The sequence below is a fragment of the Mauremys reevesii genome, linkage group 3 (genome assembly GCF_016161935.1).
Source record: "Mauremys reevesii isolate NIE-2019 linkage group 3, ASM1616193v1, whole genome shotgun sequence".
Classification (NCBI taxonomy): Eukaryota; Metazoa; Chordata; order Testudines; family Geoemydidae; genus Mauremys; species Mauremys reevesii.
The window spans coordinates 57,775,765-57,800,730 of NC_052625.1; the positions used below are offsets into that span (position 1 = coordinate 57,775,765).

General features: G+C 47.1%; 1 protein-coding gene across 8 annotated transcripts in view; it reads left to right on the plus strand.

Annotated features, from left to right (window-relative positions):
- The window catches only part of ALK (ALK receptor tyrosine kinase), a 574,134-nt gene that overhangs the window by 410,173 nt on the left and 138,995 nt on the right, over positions 1-24,966 (plus strand). For all 8 annotated transcript variants that reach the window (XM_039530228.1, XM_039530218.1, XM_039530221.1 and 5 more), the window contains 2 exons: positions 13,462-13,593; positions 17,097-17,197. In XM_039530228.1, the coding sequence (XP_039386162.1) occupies positions 13,462-13,593; positions 17,097-17,197 (233 nt within the window). The remainder of the gene's footprint in view (positions 1-13,461; positions 13,594-17,096; positions 17,198-24,966) is intronic.

Here is a 24,966-nt window from a genome sequence, read left to right on the forward strand (position 1 = left end):
AAGTTTCAGTCAGAGTGAGCAAATGACTGCAAAGCATAGGAAATTCTACTGGGCCCCATATACTATCCAACTGAAAATCTGTGAGGAAAACCAGCTGATTCATCTGTGCATTGGTGATAGATATGACTCAACAGAAGCTATCCAGAGAAGAAATGGTGTGGTGGCATGTCACTATGCAATGCTCTCTGTAAAAGTGCCCTACCTTCTCCTGTCTTGCATAAACCTTTGCTAAGTTACAAACTTTTCTCCCCATCTTTACATTGAAAGGGTTACATCTGACAGAATTCCGATCTCATAGAATCATAGACTTTAAGATCAGAAGGGACCATTATGATCATCTAGTCTGACCTCCTGCACAACGCAGGCCACAGAATCTCAGCCACCCACTCCTGTATCAAACCTGTGTCTGAGCCACTGAAGTCCTCAAATCATGGTTTAAAGACTTCAAGGTGCAGAGAATCTTCCAACAAGTGACCCATGCCCCACGGTGCAGAGGAAGGCGAAAAACCCCAAGGGCTTCTGCCAATCTGCCCTGGAGGAAAATTCCTTCCCGACCCCAAATATGGTGATCAGGTAAACCCTGAGCATGTGGGCAAGACTCACCAGCCAGACACCCAGGAAAGAATTCTCTGTAGTAACTCAGATCCCACCCCATCACAAGCCATTGGTATTAGGTATTAGGGCTACCGCTAGTAGTGAAAGACGAATTAATTGCCAAAATTAGGCTATCCCATTATACCATCCCCTCCCTAAACTTATCAAGCTTAGTCTTGAAGCCAGATATGTCTTTTGCCCCCACTATTCTCCTTGGAAGACTGTTCTAGAACTTCACTCCTCTGATGGTTAGAGACCTTCATCTAATTTCAAGTGTAAACTTCCTGATAGCCAGTTTATATCCATTTGTTCTTGTGTCCACATTGGTACTGAGCTTAAATAATTCCTCTCCCTCCCTGGTATTTATTCCTCTGATATATTTATAGAGAGCAATCATATCTCCCCTCAGCCTTCTTTTGGTTAGGCTAAACAAGCCAAGCTCTTTGAGTTTCCTTTCATAAGACAGGTTTTCCATTCCTTGGATCGTCCTAGTAGCCGTTCTCTGTACCTGTTCCAGTTTGAATTCATCCTTCTTAACCATGGGAGACCAGAATTGCACACAGTATTCCAGATGAGGTCTCACCAGTGCCTTGTATAACGGTACTAACACCTCCTTATCTCTACTGAAAATACCTCGCCTGATGCATCCCAAGACCGCATTAGCTTTTTTCCTGGCCATATCACATCGGTGGCTCATAGTCATCCTGTGATCAACCAATACTCCAAGGTCTTTCTCCTCCTCTGTTACTTCCAACTGATGTGTCCCCAATTTATAACTAAAATTCTTGTTATTAATCCCTAAATCCCACTTTTCACTATTAAATTTCATCCTATTACTATTACTCCAGTTTACAAGGTCATCCAGATCTCCCTGTATGATATCCCGGTCCTTCGCTATGTTAGCAATACCTCCCAGCTTTGTGTCATCTGCAAACTTTATTAGCACATTCCTACTTTTTGTGCCAAGGTCAGTAATAAAAAGATTAAATAAGATTGGTCCCAAAACCGATCCCTGAGGAACTCCACTAGTAACTTCCTTCCAGCCTGACAGTTCACCTTTCAGTATGACTCGTTGTAGTCTCCCCTTTAACCAGTTCCTTATCCACCTTTCAATTTTCATATTGATCCCCATCTTTTCCAATTTAACTAATAATTCCCCATGTGGAACCGTATCAAATGCCTTACTGAAATGGAGGTAAATTAGAACCACTGCATTTCCTTTGTCTAAAAAAATCTGTTACCTTCTCAAAGAAGGAGATCAGGTTGGTTTGGCATGATCTACCTTTTGTAAAACCATGTTGTGTTTTGTCCCAATTACCATTGACCTCAATGTCCTTGACTACTTTTTCCTTCAAATTTTTTTCAAAGACCTTGCATACTACAGATGTCAAACTGACAGGCCTGTAGTTGCCCGGATCACCTTTTTCCCCCCTTCTTAAACATAGGAACTATATTAGCAATTTTTCAGTCATAGGGTACAACACCTGAGTTTACTGATTAATTAAAACTTCTTGCTAATGGGCTTGCAATGTCATGTGCCAGTTCCTTTAATATTCTTGGATGAAGATTATCTGGGCCCCCTGATTTAGTCCCATTAAGCTGTTGGAGTTTGGCTTCTACATCAGATGTGGTAATATCTACCTCCATATCCTCATTCCCATTTGTCATCCTACCACATTAAAGAATGAGGCAAAATATTTCTTTAGATATTGGGCCATGCCTAGATTATCCTTAACCTCCACTCCATCCCCACTTCTTCTTTCTTTGTTTTCTTTTTATTTATATGGCTATAAAACCTTTTACTATAGGTTTTAATTCCCTTTGCAAGGTCCAACTCTACATGGCTTTTGGCCTTTCTAACTTTATCCCTATATGTTCTGACCTCAATAAGGTAGCTTTCCTTGCTGATCTCTCCCATCTTCCATTCCGGGTAGGCTTTCTGCTTGTTTTTAATCACCTCTCTGAGATGCTTGCTTATCTAGCTTGGTCTACAACTCCTGCCTATGATTTTTTTCCCTTTCTTGGGATGCAGGCTTCTGATAGTTTCTGCAACTTTGACTTGAAGTAATTCCAGGCTTCCTCCACCTTTAGGTCCCCAAGCTCTTCAGTCCAATCCACTTCCCTAACTAATTTCCTTAATTCTTTAAAGTTAGCCCTTTTGAAATAAAAAACCCTAGTCACAGATCTATTTTTGTTTATCCTTCCATTTAGTTTAAACTGAATTAGCTCATGATCACTCGAACCAAGGTTGTCCCCTACAACCATTTCTTCTATGAGGTCCTCACTACTCACCAAAACCAAATCTAAAATGGCATCCCCTCTTATTGGTTCAGCAACTACTTGGTGAAGGAATCCATCAGCTATCACATCTAGGAAAATCTGAGCCCTATGATTATTATTAGCACTTGTCCTCCAGTCTATATCTGGGAAGTTAAAGTCTCCCATGATCACACAATTCCCATTAATATTTACTTCATTAAAAACATTAAAAAGGTCCTATCCATATCCAGATCAGATCCCGGTGGTCTATAGCACACCCCAAACACTGGGGAGGCTCTAGTAACTTTCTTCCCCAATGTGATTTTTGCCCAGACAGACTCTGTCTTATCCATTCCATCCCTTCTTATTTTTTAGTCTACTTCATCATTGATTTATAATGCTACTCTACCACCTTTGCCTTTATTTCTGTCTTTCCTAAACAGCACATACCCTTCAATACCTGTACTCCAGTCATGACTACTATTCCAGCATGTTTCTGTTATCCCTATAATATCCGCTTTCACTTCCTGCACCAGTAACTCTAGTTCCTCCATTTTGTTACCTAGGCTCCTCGCATTGGTTTACAAACATCTTAATTCTTGCTGTTTGGCTTCACTCACATTCTTTACCCAATTAGGCCCAGACATTCTACCAAAAGTATCACCTATTAGAATTGTATTTACAGTACCCTTCCTCCATATGTCCATTCTCCTACCCATAACAGTATCCTTTCTTGCTTCGTTTTCTTCCCTCTCAATGTTAAAATTCGGCATGGAGATTATCTCCACCAGTTATCATCTCAAAAAAGCCATTTGGCATTACAAGGAAAAAAAATTATTTACTGTGGTGAAATGGATAGTTACTTTTTGCACTTCATTTCTGATGGCACTTGGCAGACCAAGTAGTAATGAACAACCTATATGTAGGCAGCTACAGTGTTAACATTTAAAGCATCTGATAGATCTTTCACATTTAGATGTTCCTTTGACCCAGGATCTGAAACTTCCTTCCATATCCAGTAGAGATTCATAGACTTTATTTAGGGCCAGAAGGGACAATAATGATCATCTAGTCTGTCCTTGTGCATAGCACGTGACATAAGATTTTACTCGTAATTCCTGCATCAAGCCCTTTGAGTCAGAGCATATCTTTTCTAAAGACATCTGATCTTGATTCACAGATTTCAAGTGATGGAGAATCCACCACATCCTTCCATAAGTTGTTCCAAAGGTTAATTATTGTTGCTGTTAAAGGATGGGATGTGTGGGTTAAAATCAGAACCCCCTGAACTTTTACCTACTTCTCAAACCAAACCTGAACCATTCTAAAAGTTTGAAAATACGTAGAGAAGGACCAAGCTGTCAACACTACATCCTCCTTCTTAGATGGAGAGGTCCCAACATGGCCTCTGCTCCCTCTCAGAATCCCTGGAACCTGCCACTCTCCTCTTTTTCACAGTAGACAGCATACGCTGGTCCCACTCTGTATGTCTATTCTGCAATGTAAGCCCGGGGGTAGTGGGACTCAAGTCAGCTGACTCATGTCATCTACACTGTTTCTTAATCCTATGTTAAGACTTTTTCTCGTACCTGGGGCTCTGACGTCCACACTGCACTGACCCAAGTCAGATCAACCATATCCAAGAGCCCCTGCCACCCCCCTGAAATGTGGCAACTCTAGCCATATGACTGATGCACTGTGAAAAAACGTAATTCCCCACCCTGTATGTTTGAATGCCCTGCCAACACAGCCTGCTGAGCAGTCATTTTGCTCTGTGTGCTCCCACCTACCGGAGCCAGCAACATGGAGAACTTTTGAAGAATTTCTCTTGCCTGTGCTTTTGCTCTTGTGTCAGGAAACTGGCAGAGCATCCTTGGGAGCTGATGGACAATTTGATGGTGGCTTCTGTCCCACCAAAGGTATCCAATAGATGTCATGATGGAGGAGAAGTAGGAGTACCCTGGCATGGCAGACTCACACTGGCAGATGCTGCTCAGTACAATTGTCATAGCTGCTCTGTAGAACAGTGCATCTGGTGCAGGACCACAAGCACAGACTGGTGTGATCACATGGCCATGGAGACCTGGGATGACCAGCAGTGGGTCCAGAACTCTTGCATGAAGAAAGCTACATTTCTGGAGTTTGTGAGCAGCTTGCCCCAACCCTCCAGCATAAAGAGACACACCAGAGGACACCCTTGCCAGTCCAGAAGCAGGTTGCTATAAATGTCTGGAAGCTGGCTACCCCAGACGGCTACAGGTCCATTGTCAACCAGTTTGGGTTGGAAATTGTAGAGAAATTCGTGGCAGAGGTATCTGAGGCAGTCAGATGTGTGGTTTATCCCAAGGTGTTGGGCATTAAAGATATTCCACAGGTAACTGCTGACTTTGAGAGAATGGAGTTTAACTGTGCTGGGGTCATTGATGGAACTAATACCCATAGTTAGCTCTCCTCAAGGATCACATGAGTAGATAAACCACAAAGGGTGGTACTCCATTGTTACGGTGGACCACAGAGGCAGATTTATGAACATCAACGTGGGCTTGAAAGTTCATAATGCTAGTTTTTCGTCGCTCAGGATTCTACATTCCTGGACAGGCTGTGACATTATTCCCACCAGATGATTTGACAAACAGAGTTACAGTCCCCACCATTATTCTTGGGGACCTCGTGTGCCCCTTTTGCCTTGCCTTATGAAATCGTATCCTGATTTCAGAGGCCCTGGGAAAAGGTTTAACTACATTCTCAGCAGATGTAGAATGGTGATTGAATGTGATTTTGGCAGATTAAAATACATGTTGGAGATGTCTACAGACCCATTTGGATGTCGTCAATGCTATCCATATTACTGTGGCTTGCTGTGCTTTTCACAAACTTTGTGAAGCCAGCAGTGAGCCATTTCCCTCTGAATGGACCATGGCAGCGATAGGACAATGAATTGGTACACTCAGCCACCACGTGCAACTACCACTACGGGAACTGTTTTCAACAGGGCAACAGAAGTCAGGGATGCTTTGTGCTCTCACATTATGGACTTGCATGGCCCAGTGGAAGAGGGGGAATAGTACCTGCATGAAAATGCTTGTGGGAAGAATGGGGCTAATTAAATTTGGGGAGGGGGGGAAATTTAGTGCTTGAGAGGTGTGTGAACTTGATTTTCATGCAATATAATTATGAATGACATGATGAATAATGAGTTGGGGGGGGCAGGATGGGTTTATGTATAGAATTTATTGAAATGTGAATTGCTGTACCTGGGTAAATTGAGAAATAGTGTTTGCTTGCTACTGCTCATGTTTTTAGCTTTATCATCTCAACTCATGATTGTATGAAGTGATGAGTGATAGCAATAACATTTCTTGATGACCTAAAAGGCTTTATTTGTAAACAGGTATTAAAACAGTACAACAGTCACCCAGTGCTGGATAGGCCAGTTGCCTTTACAACACCCAAAATCAAGTACCAGAAGAACATTTAAAAAAAAAATGCTGGGAGCAATCCAAATCCAGCCCAACCCCCCTATCACTACATGTCCCCTGGTCCCCTGTTCTTTCCCCATTTTCCATGTACTTAGTTCTGGGAGAGGGGAGTGGAGGTATCCACAGGAAAGAGATTCAAGAAGGAAGACTGCCTGGGGTTTAGTTGCCCTGTCCAGCCACTTATGGGGCCTGAAGCATGGACCACCTGGACATGGAGTTGTTCAAGCTACTGCATGCCTGAGGGTATGCTACAGGGGGATCAGGCCATGCTGCTTGGGAGGCAGCAGGAGCTGGTGCTCTTGCAGCCGTGATGGAGATGAGTTATTGAAATAGGTCTCTCTCTATTGAGATCTGTCCTCCTACCTTAGCCACAGTTCCTGTTCCAGAAACTGGTTTACAAGCACCTGCTCCCTCTCTGAACCCCTGTCCTCCACCTAGGCGGCTAGCCTCAGCCTGCCCTCCTGCCTCTCAGCTTGGCCTCATTCCAGTCGTGTATCCCTCTGCTTCTGGTACAAGACCACTGATGAGACCCCTTATGGACACCGACCATAACTTCATCACAGAAACACTTCCTTTTGGAATGATCTGGGAAGGTATGTTGGGCCAGGGACTGAGTTCTTGATGAACAGCAGGCAGTGGAAATTGAGGGGCCTGAAATAGGACAAGAAACAAAAGGTTATTGTCTAAAGTAGCAATATGGAGGAGCACAGAATTAATTCTTGTGGAATCTCAAGGACATAAAATGTTACATTTCAAAACTGAATCACCATATATTGTGATGAGGATGCTTCAGTCCACATAGTCTCTCTGGACGCATCTGGTTAAGCGCAATTACAAAAGTGCAGAGACAATGTGCTATGTTTAAAATTACAACCTCTTTTCAGTTTTATTAAAATTGCATAACTACTTGGCATATTAAGGGGCAGAATAGTGTTCTTGCTGCAAAAGGCTTTTTCCATCATTTCTGGCCTTTCACATTTTGGTGCCTTTGGGTGTAGTAGGCTAGTCAGCTATAGAGGAGGGCCTAGAAAATATGCCCTTCCCTACAGTGTGACTGACTATCTGGAGTTCCGGCTTCAGGAAAAGTTTGCAGCTATCAGCAACTACGTTTGTGTCAGATTCCATGAGGGAATTAACAGGATGCTCTGTTAGCTTCCACATGGCTTAGCCTGTTATTGCTGCAAGCAAACACTCAGAACTCTCTAGCTTTCCTCCTCTTCACACCTGGCACAGTTCTGGACAAAAACAGACACCCCACTCACACTTGGGAGAAGTGATTTTGTGACCCACAGACTGCATGGACTACCTCTAACTGAAATGGACTAGATTTGGAAATAGAAAACTGTTTCCCAAACGCACACACTGAGTTCACTGTTTCCAGGCTGCTCCACAGACTGTGGAGTGATTACAAAGCTGCCAATTTCAAGCTCTTACTACTGCAAGGAAAACATGAATGACCCTCGCAAACATCTGTGACTCTGCAGTGAAAATACTCTTTAAAGCTGTTTTTTAATGTTTCAAATTCCCAGGTTCCATTTTGAACTCCGTGGTGGAGAGGAGTTGGGGGAAGGGGGTGCCAAGGTGGCATGATATATTCTGTCTTTGGCGGATACATGCTGGTAGCCGGGACTTCTCCTAACTTTTGCAGTGCTTCTTAGAGCAGAAATCTCTCCCATTACTGTAATAATAAACTATATTGGTGTCAGAAAGTTACCGGGCACTGGAGCAGCTTCTGTCTCCACTGGGTTTGCTGCAGGCTCACCAGCAGAGTGTTCTTCAGGATGGGATGAGATGTCACAGCTCTTCCAAGTAGGGACCTAGAATTTGCTTTTGATCCTTATCCACAACCTCCTCTGGGACTGGTTTCATAAACAGAGTCACTTCATATTCCTCACTGGAGCCTGCTGCTGGCTCCCATCAGTCACCTGGCTGGATTCAGGGGCTAGCCCAGCACCATCCCGACTGAGCATCATGAACCATGGTTGGGCACAGTGCCTAGCACCTGGTCAAACTCCTCATCATATGGGCATGATGTTGGCGAGTTGCCCGAGATGTGGTTCTTGTGCCTGGTTGTCTGGTACTCGCTTTTAAGCTTCTTAATACGCTCCCTGCACTGGTCACCAGTCTGGAAAAACTGCAAAGCTGCCAGCTTTTTAGCTATCTGCTGGTACGCATGATCATTCCTGGTGCTTTTGCTGAAGGCCACAGTTTTATTGGCCTTGCACTAGAGATTCACCAAAATATGGCTGTGTGCCCAAGACCATGAAGCAGCATGCTTTGCAAAAGGCTTGTTCAGTCTGGTCTCCATTGCAAACCCAGGAGATTCTCCAGTGGTGAGCTGCAGCTGTATGCCGAGGGACATGGTGTGGTGCATGAATCCCCCATGCAGGGAGGCTAGCCCCTGGCCTGCCCTCCTTCCCCGCCTCGCAGCCAGAGGAGCCCCACCCCAGCTGTCCTGAGTCCCAGGCCATCCTGACCAGGCTGTCCAGCCAGAGCACTGGGCAGCCCCAGCCCAGGCCAGCTGGGCAGCCCACCCTAGCCCCAACCCCCACCCACTTCAGGGAAGAATCTTAGCAAAGATGGGAAGAGGAGCAGTCTGGGCTGGGGTCATGGGGGAAGAACAGGATGCAGGAGCGGGCCTCAGGATGGCGCATGGGTGGGGCCACGCCTAGCTGATTGGGAAGACTTGGCATGCTCTGGCCTACGATACCCTCTGCCTATGCCAAAGGGGATGGCTTCTGTTTTCAGTTGTCAATTAGAGATTGTTGGGATAGAGAGTGTGACGTTGCAGTCTAGCATATTTTCATAAAATCATATAATGAGTATTAATATAATGTAACTGGAATATGCTTCATGCAAAAGGTCTCGTGTAAGGTATCATTACAAAGCTTATAATCTACTGAGTGTGGTCATCCTATTTGTATAGATGTATCACTCTTGTATCTGAAACTAGAAATATAAAATATAACTCTGAGGCCTATTGTAATTATGCAAAGTGTGGGCCATTAATGGTGGTTTGGAAACTTGATGGCTCCCATTAACCAGGACAATTGTCTGTAGATGGTTCTGTTTTACTTGTAAGTCTTCCTGTGTATATATATGTGCTGGCAAGTGGGTAATGAAGTCTTACAGTGACATGTGATCATGTCACCTGAACTGGAATCCATCTTTAACCTGGTGCTTTTCCATTGAGAAGAAGGGGGTGGGAACCCAGAGGGACAAAGGATTCCTGCCTTATGCAAAAGATGTGTAAGGGGGTGGAACAGAACAAAGGGGCTGCCAGTCATGAGGAATCCCCTAGCTACCACCGGAGCTGTAACAAGGGCTGTACCCGGGGAAAGGATTGTGCCCAGACTAGGAAGGCCTCCAGTCTGTGAAAGAAACTTATTGAAACATCTCTGAGGATGAGATTTTATCTGTATTCAGTTTTATTACTGTATTAGGCTCAAATTGGCATGTCTGGCTCAGCAAGACAGGGTGCTGGAGTCCCGAGCTGGCAGGGAAAGCAGGGGCAGAAGTAGTCTTGGCACATCAGTTGGCAGTTCCCAAGGGGGTTTCTGTGATCCAACCCGTCAGAGAGAACTAAGGAAGTCAGTCCATGAAATTGCGGGATACGTCTGGTGGACTCCCAGGACATGAGTCAAGGAACACTGCAAAGCAATAGGGCTGGAACCCTGGGTCCTAGCTTGACTCATGCTTGAACCCTGCAGGTCCTGAGACACTGGGACCAAGCCCTGAGTTAGCACAATTTCAGTGTAGAAACAAGGGGGGTTAGGTTTGTGCCCAAGTTTAAGCTCAAGCTTACGTTGCAGTGTAGACATACCCACTGAGGTTTGAACCTTTTGAGGTTTGCCTGTCTCTAATACTATCAAAGACAATAGGTTTCACCAACTCTCATAAAACTCCTGCTCTCCTTAATCAGGCAGAACTCTCACTGAAGTCAATGTGAGTTTTGCCTAGCTAAAAAGTTCAGAAACGTGCACTGTGTATGTTGGATATTGCCTTTTCAATCCAGACAGTTTTTTTTTTACCCTCTGTGCAGTGCACAGCGCCCTCACTAATCTGGATAATGCTAATGAGAGCCTGCTGTGTGGTAACGTGTTTAGAGTGGCTCTATCCTGAAAGCTTTCCTTGGAATGGCAATAAATAGGTTCCATTGCTTTTCTACATATACGAAGCATTAAACAATAGTAGTTGAGAATGCAGCACATCTAGAGTGCAGAACATTCAGCAATTCATAATGACATATTTGAGGAGGAGGAAAGAGATGTACTGTGGTAGTAATAGCTTTTATTATACATCTCTATTTCTATTATACATCACAATGAGCTGAACTACAGCTTTTTCTAGCCTCCAGGCAGAGTTTGTTGCTTAGATGTCTCTCCCACTGCTTGGGCTTGTTTACAGCATCCCAGACAGGAAAATGCATTCAATCAGACACCACACTGAGCTGTTACAATAGGAATTCAGGGCACACCTGGTTCTGTCATTTTATTCAGATCCCAGCCTGAGGCTGAGATGATGAAATAATCAAGTTCTACAGATGGGTAAAACACAGTGAAGCTTCTGTTTTCTTAGCCTAGAGAGTGTAGGGAAGGCTGCACAAATGTGGAGCCTTTAAAAGGCAAAAACTTAAATGTGCTTTTAAAGGTTTGGTTTATGGTTGATGGGATGGCTATGGGATAAGGAGGTTTTTCACTTCCACCATAGTTCAAGAGGGACTGCTAGGGCTAGCTTTGAACCTGTGAAAGCCATGGACATGTGATGAGTGTTGGTGGCCTAAGTGGAATGAGTTGGTGATTCTCAGTCCAGTTCCTACCTAAAAAATCAGATGTTCACATCACAGACACAATCATCACAGCAGTGACTAACTGGCCTCCTGTAGTGAGAACAGGAACTGAATAGGCCATGGACCCTGAATTACCCTTTTAACCTATCTACAGCAACAGTGAGGCACTTTGGGAGAGCAGAGAAGTTAGGGCCTAATCCTGTGAGGAGCTGAGTGTCCTGTGATCCTTATGGAGTGAATGGGCATTGACAGTGCTCAGCATCTTGAATGATAGGCCTCTTGTACAGGTTTTTGACAAGATGATACTTCTTGAATAAACAGAAAACTTTGGAAGTGGAGTGAGGAAATGATCTTTTAAACTACTCCTGCAAATGAAGAAGTGGAGGAGGGAAGCATTTTATTAAATCTTGTGGAGCTCAGATACTGCAGTGATGAGGGCCATACATACTTTAAATAAATACACATGAGAAGATAGGTAGTTTCGGTTTCATGGCTATCAGTCACCACTGCCTTCACTTTTTGTTTTTTAAATTGCCCTTCACAGCTCCTCAGTCACTAGCAGGATTATGTTAGATATGTTGAAATCACATTTTCAAACAACATAATGGAGAATCCATCCTTCCTTCGCTTTCTTGCCAAGATATGTGTTCAGGATCCTGTGTTTCTCTTGCAACAGTTAATGACACTGCCAGTGACCTTTACCAAATCACTTCCCTGTGACTCCTTGCTCCGCATTCAGTGTCTGTGGGTGTCCCAGCACAATTAGCTGGAGTTGTAACTTGAGTATTACTTCTAATTCGTCTCCACACACAAAAATCTCAACTTGTAGTTTCAGACCTAATGGTCCCAGTGGGAATGATAAAGGAACAATCCAAGACAGAGATCCCAGATCTCAAACCTTTGCAATGATAATGGATGAAAAAATAAACTAATTAGCTACACAAAGTGGTGCTTTAAGATTGAGCTAGCTGGCCTATCTGGGGTCTGGGCTGAAGTAAAGTAGTGGAGATGCAACAACTTGAGTTATAACAACTTGTCTGTCAGCAGCTAATTCAATCACTCAACTAATCTAGTCATTCTGTGCTGCTAATAAAACCACCCTGTGTAACCCCAGTGCTGTTTTGAAGTATAGTTGCTATTCACTCTCACTCCTGCTAAAAGGGGTTATTACTCTGCTGTACTTTTGTGTGTGTGTGTGTGTGCGCACGCGCGTGTGCGCGCACACGTAGTTTAACATCTTGAATACCCTGCAATTAGACACCCATGGCTGGCCGGTGCCAACTGACTCGGACTCACAAGGCATGGGCTAAGAGACTGTCTGCCCTCATCAGGGGTGCTTGTACCAATTGTACCATCAATGTGGGGCATTGTGGACAGCTCCTGAAAGCCAATAACAGTTGACTTAAGCAAGGCAGTGTCTACACTGACACTGCATTGACCTAACTACATTGACCTTGATTCTACACCGCTCATGGAGGTGGAATTATTAGGTCGGCGTACCAGGGCAGATACAGTGGTGGGAGTGAAATTTAAGTGTAGACTCTACCATAGTTGGTCAACTTAAGCTACCTTGCATCGCTCTAACTCTGTAGTGTAGACCAGACCACAGAGACCGAAAGCCAGTGACTAATAAAACATTAGGACTTACAATGCAGAACCCCATTAAAAAACCCAAGCCAGTAACAAAATGAAAGAATGAGATTCAAAACTGCAAATAGGGTTTCAGACAAAATGTTCATATTCCATCCCTAAGTGCATTCCCAAGGCAGGGAGGTGTTACTATTCCCCTTTCACAGATGTGAGCACTGAGGCACAAAGAAGTGCAATGACTTGCCTGAGGTCAGAGCAGAATAAGAGGGCAAGCTGATACTAGAACCGGGGTCTTCAGACTCTCAGGGCTGCGCCTGAGCCACTGGACTGCACTGACCTCTGTAAAAGGGGTGGGGGTGGTAAGAGTGCTTTACTGATGAGGATTTTCCCTTCCCAGGTGGAGTTTTGGGGGCCAGAAATTAGGAAAATCATCTCTTGATTTGTAACCTTGAGTAAATTAGATCCTAGAAGCCGCAGAGACCAAGTAAATAGGAAACCCCCCAATGTCACACATGCAGGGATTTGCCCCTCTCTTTCAGCCAACAGTCACACCTTGAAGTGTTGTTACCTTTTTCCCCCCTCACTTTGTCATCCATGGTATGATGGGCAACAGCAAATGGCCACATGGAGATGTGAAGAGTCAGTCTGCTCCAAAATAACCCTGGGAGAAAATTCATTGTTTTCCTTCTGCCTGTGCCCAGGAATCTACTAATCAGCTCTTCTGTGTTTTTTGGACTTTCCCTCTTACAGAAAAGCTCCCCACTGGCTTTTACTGTTCATTTGAAGAAGGGGACTGCGGCTGGACCCAGGGCTCTCCCACCTCTCTCGCTTCTCCATGGCAGATCGGAAACCTGGAGTACAGCCACTTCCCTTCACTAGAAGGTATGAGGGAATAGCAGTAGATACAGGGAATGAATGGCAGGTAACAAAGTGGGTGGGCGGGGACGGGGGGTATGCTAAAGGCAAAGGGGGAGGTTTTTTCAGTGCAAAACACAGGATTTGCACTTACCTTGTTTTCATAAGTCCTTTATATTCAGCTTTCAGTGAAACAAAACCTATCTTTCCACCTTAAACACTCTGAGCATAAGACCGTTGGTGCTGTCATTATCCTGTCTGTCTTGTCACTAGAGATTGGTGTCCCAGGCTTCTGTGCTTTTCTTCAGATAAGTCTCATTACTTTTTATCCTCTTCACATCGTCCTGCCTCCACCTTGCCAAGCCAGCCAGATCCTTCACCCTTCCACAATTCCTTATTTACTTTCTCTTAATCCTGTCTCTGCTTCCCTGCACTCCCCCCACAATTTCAACTTTGCTCTCATAAACCCACAGTATTCAGTGGTTTATATCCTGGCCATTGAACTATCCCCAGGCTGAAATGTGGCATACAAACTACCTGCCTCCATGAACATTTTCCCTCATACAATAGTATAAATCAGAGGAGACATTTATTGTTTATACGCAGAGCCACTAAAGGAAAACAGTAATTATACAGAGTAGCATCTGCCATACACACTATCCCAAAAACGCTGTTCAGAGTTGAATAATACCAGTAACGGATTTACAATGGCGCCACTGGCACCATGGTGCCGGGCCCAGGCTCCAAAGGGGCCCCAGCCTAACCCGGCCTGCTCTGCTTGGGCTGCACTCCAAGGCCCCGCCAGCTCTTCTCCACCCCCGCCTCTGCCCCCTGCCCACCATTCTGCTCTCTCCTGTTGGATCATAGCCCAGTCATGGGCCCCTCTCTGCCCTCTGGCCGCAGCTGGGGCTGAGAGAGCTGGAGCCCTGTGCCGCCTGGCTGGGGCTGCTGGCCCCACCCCCAGCTCCACGCTGCCAGGGGCTGGGCCCTCCTCCCCGTGTTGCGGCCAGGGGCTGTTCCCCCCTCTCCCCGACCCCTTCTCCCCTCCCCGAGCTCCCCGTGCTGCAGCCAGGGGCTTTCCCTGCTTTCCCCGACCCCTTCTCCCCTCCCTGAGCTCCTGTGCTGCAGCCAGGGGCTGGTCCCCCCGACCCCTTCTCCCCTCCCCGAGCTCCCCGTGCTGCAGCCAGGGGCTTTCCCTGCTTTCCCCGACCCCTTCTCCCCTCCCTGAGCTCCCTGTGCTGCAGCCAGGGGCTGTTCCCCCCGACCCCTTCTCCCCTCCCCGAGCTCCCCGTGCTGCAGCCAGGGGCTTTCCCTGCTTTCCCCGACCCCTTCTCCCCTCCCTGAGCTCCCTGTGCTGCAGCCAGGGCTGTTCCCCCCGACCCCTTCTCCCCTCCCCGAGCTCCCCGTGCTGCAGCCAGGGGCTTTCCCTCCTCTCCCCGACCCCTTCTCCCCTCCCAGAGCACCGCATGCCGATGCCGGGACTAGAGCTGACCCCTCCCCCACTGCAGCTCCCCGCACCAGTGCCAGAAGCTGGGGCTGACACCCTCCCCACATCACTGCCAGGGGCTGGGGCTGGCCCCTAAAGCCCCCCAAGCTCCATTCTACCTGGGGCTGACCCCCCAGCCCTGCTGCCTGACACCTTGCATCGCCACCCCACCCCACCGCCAACATGTTCCCCCGTGCCCTGCTGGGGGGGGGTACACTGAACTTTTTGGTAAACTGGGCATTTGTTTGTTTGTTCTTGATAAGTGATCAGTTGGCAAGACCAAATAGGATAAATTCCCGTTTTTGTCAAAAAAGTCAGGATGGCTGGGACAGAGCTTAAAAAGGGAACAGTCCCAGCCAAAAGGAGATGTACGGTCATCCTATCTCCAGGCAAGTGGGTCCTGAGGGAGTCCGGCCAGGGCGGGGGCAGACCCTGACCTGGCTAATTGTGCCACTCCCAAGAGGCCAGAGTGATTTCCTGCTCTGGCACTGGACCGGCCCCGGCCGTGCTGCCAGCTCAGCCTGGCAGATGCCATCACCTTCCAGCAGAGCCGGTGAGTGTGGCCAGGGGCCAGGGTGTGAGGGAGTGGGTCTCCAGAGGCGGGGGGTGGTCTGGTGGCCAGTGGGAGGTCTGTTGGGGAGTGGTGGGAGAGGTCTGTGTGTTGGGATGCTGGGGGTCTGAGTGGGGTAGGGTGACCAGATAGCAAGTGTGAAAAATCGGGACGGGGGTGGGGGGCAATAGGAGCCCATAAAAAAAAAAAGCCCCAAATATCGTGAGTGTCCCTATAAAATCGGGACATCTGGTCACCCTAGAGTGGGGTGCTGTGTAGTTGTGGTGGGGGGGGCTGTGGGGAAGTGCATTGGCCAGTAGTGGTGCGGCTGTGTGGGGGGGTGCTGGCCAGTGGGGGGGTCTGAGTGGAGTGCTGGGGAGTGGGGGTGGTGGGGCTGAGGGGAAGTGCATTGGGCAGTAATGGTGCAGAAGGGCGGGGGGGGTGTTGCGCGGGGGGGGGGAGGGTTGCATCCTGCTGTGCATTTGCGGTGGAGAGTCTATGTGTGGGGCTGCTGGGTATAGCAGCTCTGGGGAATTCTGGGCATAGGGAGTTGGGGGCTCTGTGTGGCATGGCATGGGCCCACCCCCGAGGGGAAGGGGCATGCTGGCAGCACAGGGCTGGGTGTGCCAGTGTGCATCTGGTAACTGCCAGTTTGTATACAGTGCCCTTGCACTGGGCTGGGTGGAGCAGGGCCAGCCCTGCCATGCTATGCCCCAATGCCCCTGGCTGGCCCCTTGCTCTAGGGACCAACCTCCCCACGCCATGCTCCTTTGCCCCCATGGAGGCCCACAAATATGTATGGCACCGGGCCCACACCATGCAGGCAGGGTTCAGTGCAACCTAATCTCCCCTCTTTCACAGGTACTGCAGCCCCAAGGCAGGGGGAGCAAAGCTTATGTGGAAGTTTGCAACCTCTGTATTGTCAGCATTTTGGACCCACTGATCATTCCCACAGCCTCAGCCCTCTCTGGCTCTGTGCAGAGAGAGCAAAGAATTTCCTTTTGCATTTTCCTCCACTCCCTATGCCCTCTACAAGAAAATATCTGTGTTTCCAATTCCTCCTGCAGTCCTTGCTAAAGTAACAGACAGAGCTCCAACTGCATTGCTATTAATCTGGTATTTTTCACCAGCACGAAGAGTCACTTAAAATTAAATTTTTTAACAAATGCATTTTGTTGTGGATCCAGCAAAGAAAATGAATCCTAAATTACTTATAAGCAGAAAAATAATGTGTGTGAAGAAGATAGCCAGATCACTTAAATATGTTTCCCGAATAGGGCCCTAGAGTATGTGAAGTTGTACTGACTGCATCCAAACTAAATTGAAAAATGCCTTTTGTCATATGTTATCCCCCTGAAACAGGGACCAGTTAACACAATTGGAACCAGACTAGGTAAGGTTCTTACAGGAATGTTCTGATGAGCCTTTTACAAACCTTGCATCAGAGGTTAGTGGCAACAGCATGTCTGCTCTTCTCTTTTGTGTTTTATCTAGGCTCTGCACTCTTGCTGAGCACCAGTAAGGTCCCAGTGGCAGAAACAATCATCGTGACCAGCGCTGTGTTTCCAGCTCCAATTAGGAATTCTCCCTGTGAGGCAAGTCCTAAAGTCTCTTCTTTCTCCCACAATGTTTTCCAAACTTGGTTTTCAAACACCATTACTGGCAGGTCATCCAAATCTCCCATTTGGAAGCTCAGACTGGCACACAGACATGCAAATGCCCATTTTTTGCAGCTATGTGCAGCGTTGAGTACCCAGGCGTGAGATCTGGATGCTCTCTTCAAGCACCCACAAACTGGACTCTATGAAAAATGAAGCTTGACTAGTTTATGTTGTGGATGTAACCAAGTATAATGTATTTACATTAATGCATTGATCAGCCAGTGCTTTGTTAATACAGAGAGGAAGGACTATATTGTGGCTTTAGTAGCCAAAGTAAAAACAAGAAGGGAGATAGAGAAGTGCACTGTGCCAGCAGCACTACCCAAAGACATTCTGCCTTCAGAAATCGGAGGCAGCTGTAGTGATGCATATGCATTAGGAGTGTGTTCAGGACTGGCTCCTAATCTGTTCAGAAGGTGCAGCATGCACTTTCCTAATCACCATCCAGTATTCAGGCCATCGGGGCTTTATCATGACCCACCTAAATCCTGCCACTTCTTGCTTAGACCCTGTTCTTGAAAGTGCTGAAGTTAACAGAAGTTGAGGTTGCGCCGCACTTCAGAACTGAGCCCTCGCTCAGGTGAAAGTTGTATTGACTTCGGTGGGACACTTTCCTGAGCCAGGAGTGACTGAGAACTGCAATTTGGTCACGTAGGAGTAACGTGTGTAACCTCAAATTGTGGTTTAGATAATGACAGGTCCAAGGGATGTGTGTAGATTGGACACATCACATGACCTGTGGTCTGCACCCATATAGTGCATGATAGCAGTAGTGGTATTTATTTATTGTTCTACACCTTTAACAGTAGTTGGTGATTTTGGGTGCCACACACAGTGAGACACCACAAAAGATTCTGATTTTCCGAGGGTTTGGCACTCTACTTTTGGAAAATCAGGCTTCTTTAAAGTATCTCAGGCTGGTCACCCAAAAATCTGGGACACGCAAAATCACTTGCCATGTTTGGAAAATATAGATCATTCTGTATTTGTTAAGCACTGACAATGTACTAAGTACTGTGTAAGACATGAAACAAAGACTGTGTGCTCCAGTCCCTATACAGAAAGGAGGAAGACAGGATGTTCTGGGACATTTTAGAAGGGGTACTTTAAAGGAAGGGGTTTTCTTTCGTTTAATGTTTGATTTGGTTCACTTCTTGAAGGCATATTAGTTCATGCAGAGAAATGAATGCTACTTTGTTCCCTGCAAGCTCTCACACTCTTGCTTTTGTAGGAGACTCCTTCTGCCTTTTCTTCCCCCATTCCAAAGGCATGCGCGGGATCAGAATATTTAAAGACCTCATTTTGTCATGAACCAGCAAGAGTAAATATTTTTCATAAATCTGCCTGCTGCAGGAAGCTGGGCGAATCATTTCCCAATATGTATAATTTTTTTCCTTCAGCTTACGATAGTGCAAATAATTAAACTTGCAGCTGAGGGGAAGCTACTATCTATTTTATCTGCTCACATGCTGTCCCACCTCCATTACTTCCCTTGGCACTTACAAGGCAGCCGGACACATGCAGCATTGCAGCTGCTGGTAATAAAGAGTGAAGGAGTTTGGCGAGGGGTTTTGTCTCTTGCCTTTTTAAATAGTGTAAAGCCTCTGTTCTCAACACGTCCCTGGGAGCTTCAAATTCTATTTTACTGGAACAATCTTTCTGCAATCAGATTAATTTAGTGCCACTTCTCAGCCTAACATAAGGAGAGAAGGAGACCTTTCCTCCTGTTTATCTCGCCAATAGGTGCAAATGATTTTTCTTATAATGGAGTTATAGTCAGAAAAGTGGCTGTGAAAATAACATAATGCATTTCCTATTTATTCCCTCTCAGTCACTTCCCAATGGGTCTGGCTCAAGTTCAGGCATTAGACATAATTGTTCTACCTGTCAGTGTTGATAGCATGTCACAACCAGGCTGGGTTCTTTGGCAACTAGAATTTCACTGACAAATGTATTCATGATACATGAGGGACAATAGATCCCAGAAAACTCTCATGGAGTCTTGCTTGCTCCCATAGGCAGTGCAGCCCAAACTCTTGCTTACTTTCCCATTGCTAGTGCAGCTCACATTCCAGAGTCCTGCTTGCTCTCCCTCTACTGTGCTTACTCTACGGGCATGGCTACACTTGCAGATGTAGAGCACTTTGCATTAAACCAGCCTTCATAGAGCACCTTGGGAAAGCACTGAAGTCTGTTCACACTGAGAGCTGCAAGCGCACTGGCGTAGCCACATTTGCAGCACTTGCAGCGGCATTGGGAGCAGTGCATTATGGGCAGCTATCCCACAGAGCACCTCTTCCCATTCTGGCGCTGTGGCTTGTGGGAAGGGAGTGTGGGCTGTGGGGCATTCTGGGTCCTGTCCCAACTCCCCGTGATGCAGCGCTTCACATCCCAGCAATCCCTCTGCATCCATCCACATTTGACACCATCTTTCGACGTTTTTTGTACTGCGTGCTCTGTCTTCCCTTTTCAGTCTGCGCAAACGGAACCCGAACTCCGGAGGAATATGCTGATGAGTCTCGCCAGCATGTCACGTTTGGCAGTCGAGATACTCCTTAACATCCAAACTGACAGTGAGAACTCTGACGATGATATCGAGTTACATAACGCATACGACACGAAATTGCTTGTCTCATTCACAGACATGCTCACCACCGTGGAACACCGCTTTTGGGCTCGGGAAACAAGCACTGAATGGTGGGATCACATCGTCCTGCAAGTCTGGGATGATGAGCAGTGGCTGCAGAACTTTCGGATGAGAAAAGCCACTTTCATGGGACTGTGTGCTGAGCCTCACCCCCACCCTGCGGTGCAAGGGCACAAGATTGAGAGCTGCCCTGCCGGTGGAGAAGCGGGTGGCTATTGCAATCTGGAAGCTGGCAACTCCATCAGCTACCGATCAGTCACTAACCAGTTTGCAGTGGCAAAGTTGACTGCTGGAATCGCGTTGATGCAAGTTTGTAGGGCCATTAATCACATCCTGCTCAGAAGAACCATGACTGTGGGTAACATGCATGACATTGTGGCTGGCTTGGCACAAATGAGTTTCCCTAATTGCGGAGGGGCGATAGATGGGACACGTATTCCAATTCTGACACCAGCCCACCTTGCCTCTGAGTACATTGATCGGAAGGGGTATTTCTCTATGGTTCTTCAGGCACTTATGGATCACCGTGGGCGTTTCATTGATATTAGTGAAGGCTAGCCCAGAAAGGTGCATGACGCACCCATCTTTCGGAACACTGGCCTGTTCAGGAAGCTGCAAGCGGGGACTTTTTTCCCAGATCAGAAGATCACTGTAGGGGAAGTTGAAATGCCCATTGTGATCCTTGGAGACCCCACTTACCCATTAATGCCATGCCTCATGAAACCCTACACAGGGAACCTTGACAGCAGCAAGGAGTGGTTCAACAACAGGCTGAGCTGGTGCAGAATGACTGTGGAGTGTGCTTTTGGCTGTTTAAAGGGCCACTGGCACTCTCTCTATGGGAAGCTGGACTTGGCCCATGACACCATCCCCGCAGTTATATCTGTGTTCTGTACCCTCCATAACATTTGTGAAGGGAAGGGTGAAAGATTCACTCAGGTATGGAACTTGGAGGTTCAACACTTAGAGGCTGAATTTGAACTGCCAGAGAGCAAGGCTATTTAGAGGGGCGCAGCGTGGGGCTGCAAGGATTAGGGATGCCTTGAGGGAGCAATTTGAGTCTGAAAGCCACCAGTAATGTCTGGTGCCCTGCACGGGAGTGAAGTGCAGTGATTCCAATGTTAGTAGGAATCTGTGTTTGCTACGCTGACTTGCAGTGCCTGTTGCTTTCCTGGTCTAAGGTATCTTTTACTTTATGCAATAATAAAGAATGTTTTCAAAGCCAAAAAAATCCATTTATTGAAAAGAAAATTCATTTATTAAAAAGAAACGCAACTGCTTGGGAAACAGAAAGGGCAAGGGGGTGGGGTGGGAAACGGTACAATCACAGGTTTGTGTATGTCCTGTTATCATATTCAGCCTTCCTGTCTGGAGTGCTGTGCAATGAGCGCTGCACTTCATGATGGCTATACCGCATGGTGATAGGGGTTGAGTGAAGTGGGTAAGGGTCATAGTTTTCAGGGTGGGGTGGTGAAGCTACAGGCGCTGGAGGCAGCTGGTGATGGTCAGAACCCAGATGTTGGGGAAAGTGGATTGGAGGTGACATGGGAGCACAAGGGAAAGAGTTTTGGGACAAGGGCTGCAGGGGGGACAGGCGCACTAGTGCTCCACCTGCATGGCTACGAGCACCTGGATAGAGTCTGCTTGGCGCTCCGTGATTCTTATTAGCCAATCCGTGCTTTGCTGCCAGAGCACCGCGCCTTTGTGCCGGCGCTCCTCATTCAGCTGGTGGATTCTCCTTTCTCTCTCCCTCCACTCCTGCACTTTTAGATTCTTGTTAAGTGACTGCTGCATTACTTCATGCAGCAGGTCTTCTTTGCTTCTACGTGATCTTTTGCTGATTCTTTGCAGCCTCTCGGCCGGTGATGAGATAGATAGCTGAGATCTCAAGGTTGCATCTGTAAAGGTAAAATGCAACACTTAACAGAGGCAGCATTGTTCACACCAGACAGAGCAATGATTCCCCCGTACTTAAGGAGGGCAAGCCCAGTCTATACAGTAGCATAATTTGCTTGTCCCAAAGTGAGCGCACGTAACCCACAGGAGCCCCAAAATGGTGAGTAAGCACAGGGGCAAGGGGGACTGATTGTTTCAGGGCTGTACTGCCCTCTGGGTTTCTGTGCCTTGGGGAGAGCCAACAGTGGCAGGGGGCCCCTATACTGAACATTGTCCCCATATTTGCCACAGGAGCTCATCCTGGAAGATATCTCACTGCTGAGGGTGACCTGGGAAACAAGGGAGGGTCTTCTACTACAACGCGGCTTCTGCCCTGGCCCATATGCATCTTGCCTGTGTGCAGCTATGGTTCCCCCGCCCCTCACGGCACAGTGGCGTGAACATTAGCCTGACTGGAACAAGGACCACAGTGGTGCTCCCAAGAAACATGCACAAGTGCATTGCCCAAGTTCTGGATGAGACCTTTGAAAAGATCACTGAGGCCGATTACCGTGATGTGAAAGATCACATCAATGCTCTATTCTGCATCTAGGCATGCATGCAGCCCTAACCATCCTCGCCCCAAGAGCCTCCACTGAATAAATTCCTTCCCAAAATAAAAGCCGCTTACTGGGAACCTCCTCTGGTGTTTGTCCTTCCCCAAGCACCTGCCGCCATAATTGGCTACCTTCGTCCTAGCTTTCAAATAGCTCCTGGCTGCATGCATCTAGGGATTCCAGGGTGTCTTCCTTCTCCTTAGCACCCTCACTCCCATTTTCCTTCTCTTTCTCCTTTTGGCTTGTTGAACTGGGATCTGAAGGGTCCATGGTGGTTCCCGGAGTGGAGGTGGGGTCACCCCCAAGTATCGCGTCCAGCTCTTTGTAGAAATGGCAGATCATGGGGGCAACACCGGAGCAGCTCTTTGCCTCGCGGGCTTTGTGGTAGGCATTCCGCAGCTCCTTCACTTTAATCCTGCACTGCAGTGCATCTCGATCATGGTCCCTTTCCATCATGTCCCTTGATATCTGCCTGAAGGTATCGGAGTTTCTACGGTTGGAGCGCGGCTGGGACTGGACAGCTTCCTCCCACCAAACACTGATGAGGTCCAGCACTTCGCCATTTCTCCATACTGGGGCTCGCCTGGTGTGTGGAGGCATGGTCACTTGGAAAGATCCTCTGAGAGCACTTCATGCCTGGCTGAGCAAACAGGAAGGGGATTTTCAAAATTCCCACAGAATTTAATGGCCGGGTCTGGCAGTTGGTCACCTGAGGGCAGGGCAGTAGAGTTCAAAGTGATGACCAGAGAGGCTAGAAAAGCCATTGTGGGACACTTCTAGAGGCCGATCAGAGCGCATTAACAGACCAGGGTGTCCACACTGGCACCGCGGCGCTCCAGCAGGGGCTCATCACATGTTATTCCACTCGCCGAGGTGGAGTACCAGGAGCACTCTAGCCACGGAGTCAGAGCACTCTACATGCCTTGCCAATGTGGATGCATTGTGAGTTAGGCCTGGTCTACACTGGGGGGTGGGGGTCGAACTAAGGTACACGACTTCAGCTACGTGAATAGCGTAGCTGAAGTCGAACTACCTTAGTTCGACTGACTTACCCGTCCTGACGCCGCGGGATCAAAGTCCACGGCTCCCCCGTCGACTCCGCCACCGCCGTTCGTGGTGGTGGAGTTCCGGAGTCGACGGGAGCGCGTCCGGAGTTCGAACTATCGCGTCTAGATTAGACGTGATAGTTCGAACTCCGAGAAGTCGAACTCTCCGCATCGACCCGGAGGGTAAGTATGGACCTACCCTTAGAGAGCACTGGGCTGCTTTAATGCGCTTAACTTGTAAGTGTAGCCAAGCCCTATAGTACCGTGCAGTACGAACAACTTATTCCAGTCCCATAAAGAGACCTGACTCTCTCTTACAGGAAGCTGAGGCTGAGTAAGTGGGGCCATTCTCTTCAGATAAGCACCCACTAGTTTAATTGTTCATTTGATTTTGAGCCAAACCTTTGAAGTAGCAAAATTGTGCTGAGGGACAGTGAGAACAGATTCCCACAATATGCTTCATACTTGTGGTCATGTCTGTAATGTAGTGAGAACCCTTTTCTGAGGCTATTTTGGCACCTCCCCTGGAGGTAGAAGCTGGAAGCCAAGATTACGTAATTTTCGGTGCCGGAGTTAATCAAACTTGTTTTAGAAAGTCTGAACTTCCTTTTTACACCCAAACATGGTCTGTCCAGAGAAGAACTGTGGCACATTGGTGAAGAAAGCAACAAAGAATCCTGTGGCACCTTATAGACTAACAGACGTTCTGCAGCATGAGCTTTCGTGGGTGAATACCCACTTCTTCAGATGCAAGTGGTGGAAATTTCCAGGGGCAGGTTTATATATGCAAGCAAGAAGCAAGCTAGAGATGATTGATGAAGAAGTTTGATGATTGGTGAAGAAGTTTTTGTGCTGATTTTCCCCCTGCTCCATGGATACAAAGAAGGCTCCATCCTCCAGGGCCATTGATCCAGCTCCTTTCACCAGCACTAAATTCATTTTCAACATGTTTCTTTGATATGTAAATAAATAATGAGAGGTCCTACAGCCAGAGCAGCTGTATTGGAAGCACCAATATTGCATTTCTCTTTTTCTCCCTTGCTCCTGGAGTTTTAAATAAGCTAGGACATGTGTTAACACTGACTCTGAATATTTGAGTGTGAAAAATGCTACATGGAGATGTCTCCAGCACTGCTGGCTTTCCTTGAATGTGTTTAATTTTGCAGAACATTGCCCAAGTCCTTTCTGATTTTTAGGTGTTATTTTTAAATACCTGGAAGTGGTGAATACCCGCTTCATTTTCTTTCTTTTGTTGCTTTCATCTCTGCCTGGTTCCCTGTTTCATTGGTGATCTCCACTATCTCTGAGATTTCTGAAGGACAAGATGGGTGCCCTGTGATCTGGTAGAGGAATTGTTTCCCCTGCTGATTTTGGTTTTCAGTGAAATGAGGCCACTTTCTCTCTCCCAAGGACAAACGCAACTTGTGCTTTCATTTTTGCCCATTATGAAGCCAGAGCACGGAGATGAAATGATGAAAGTTGAGGAGGATTTTAAATTATGATGATGATCCAGATAAA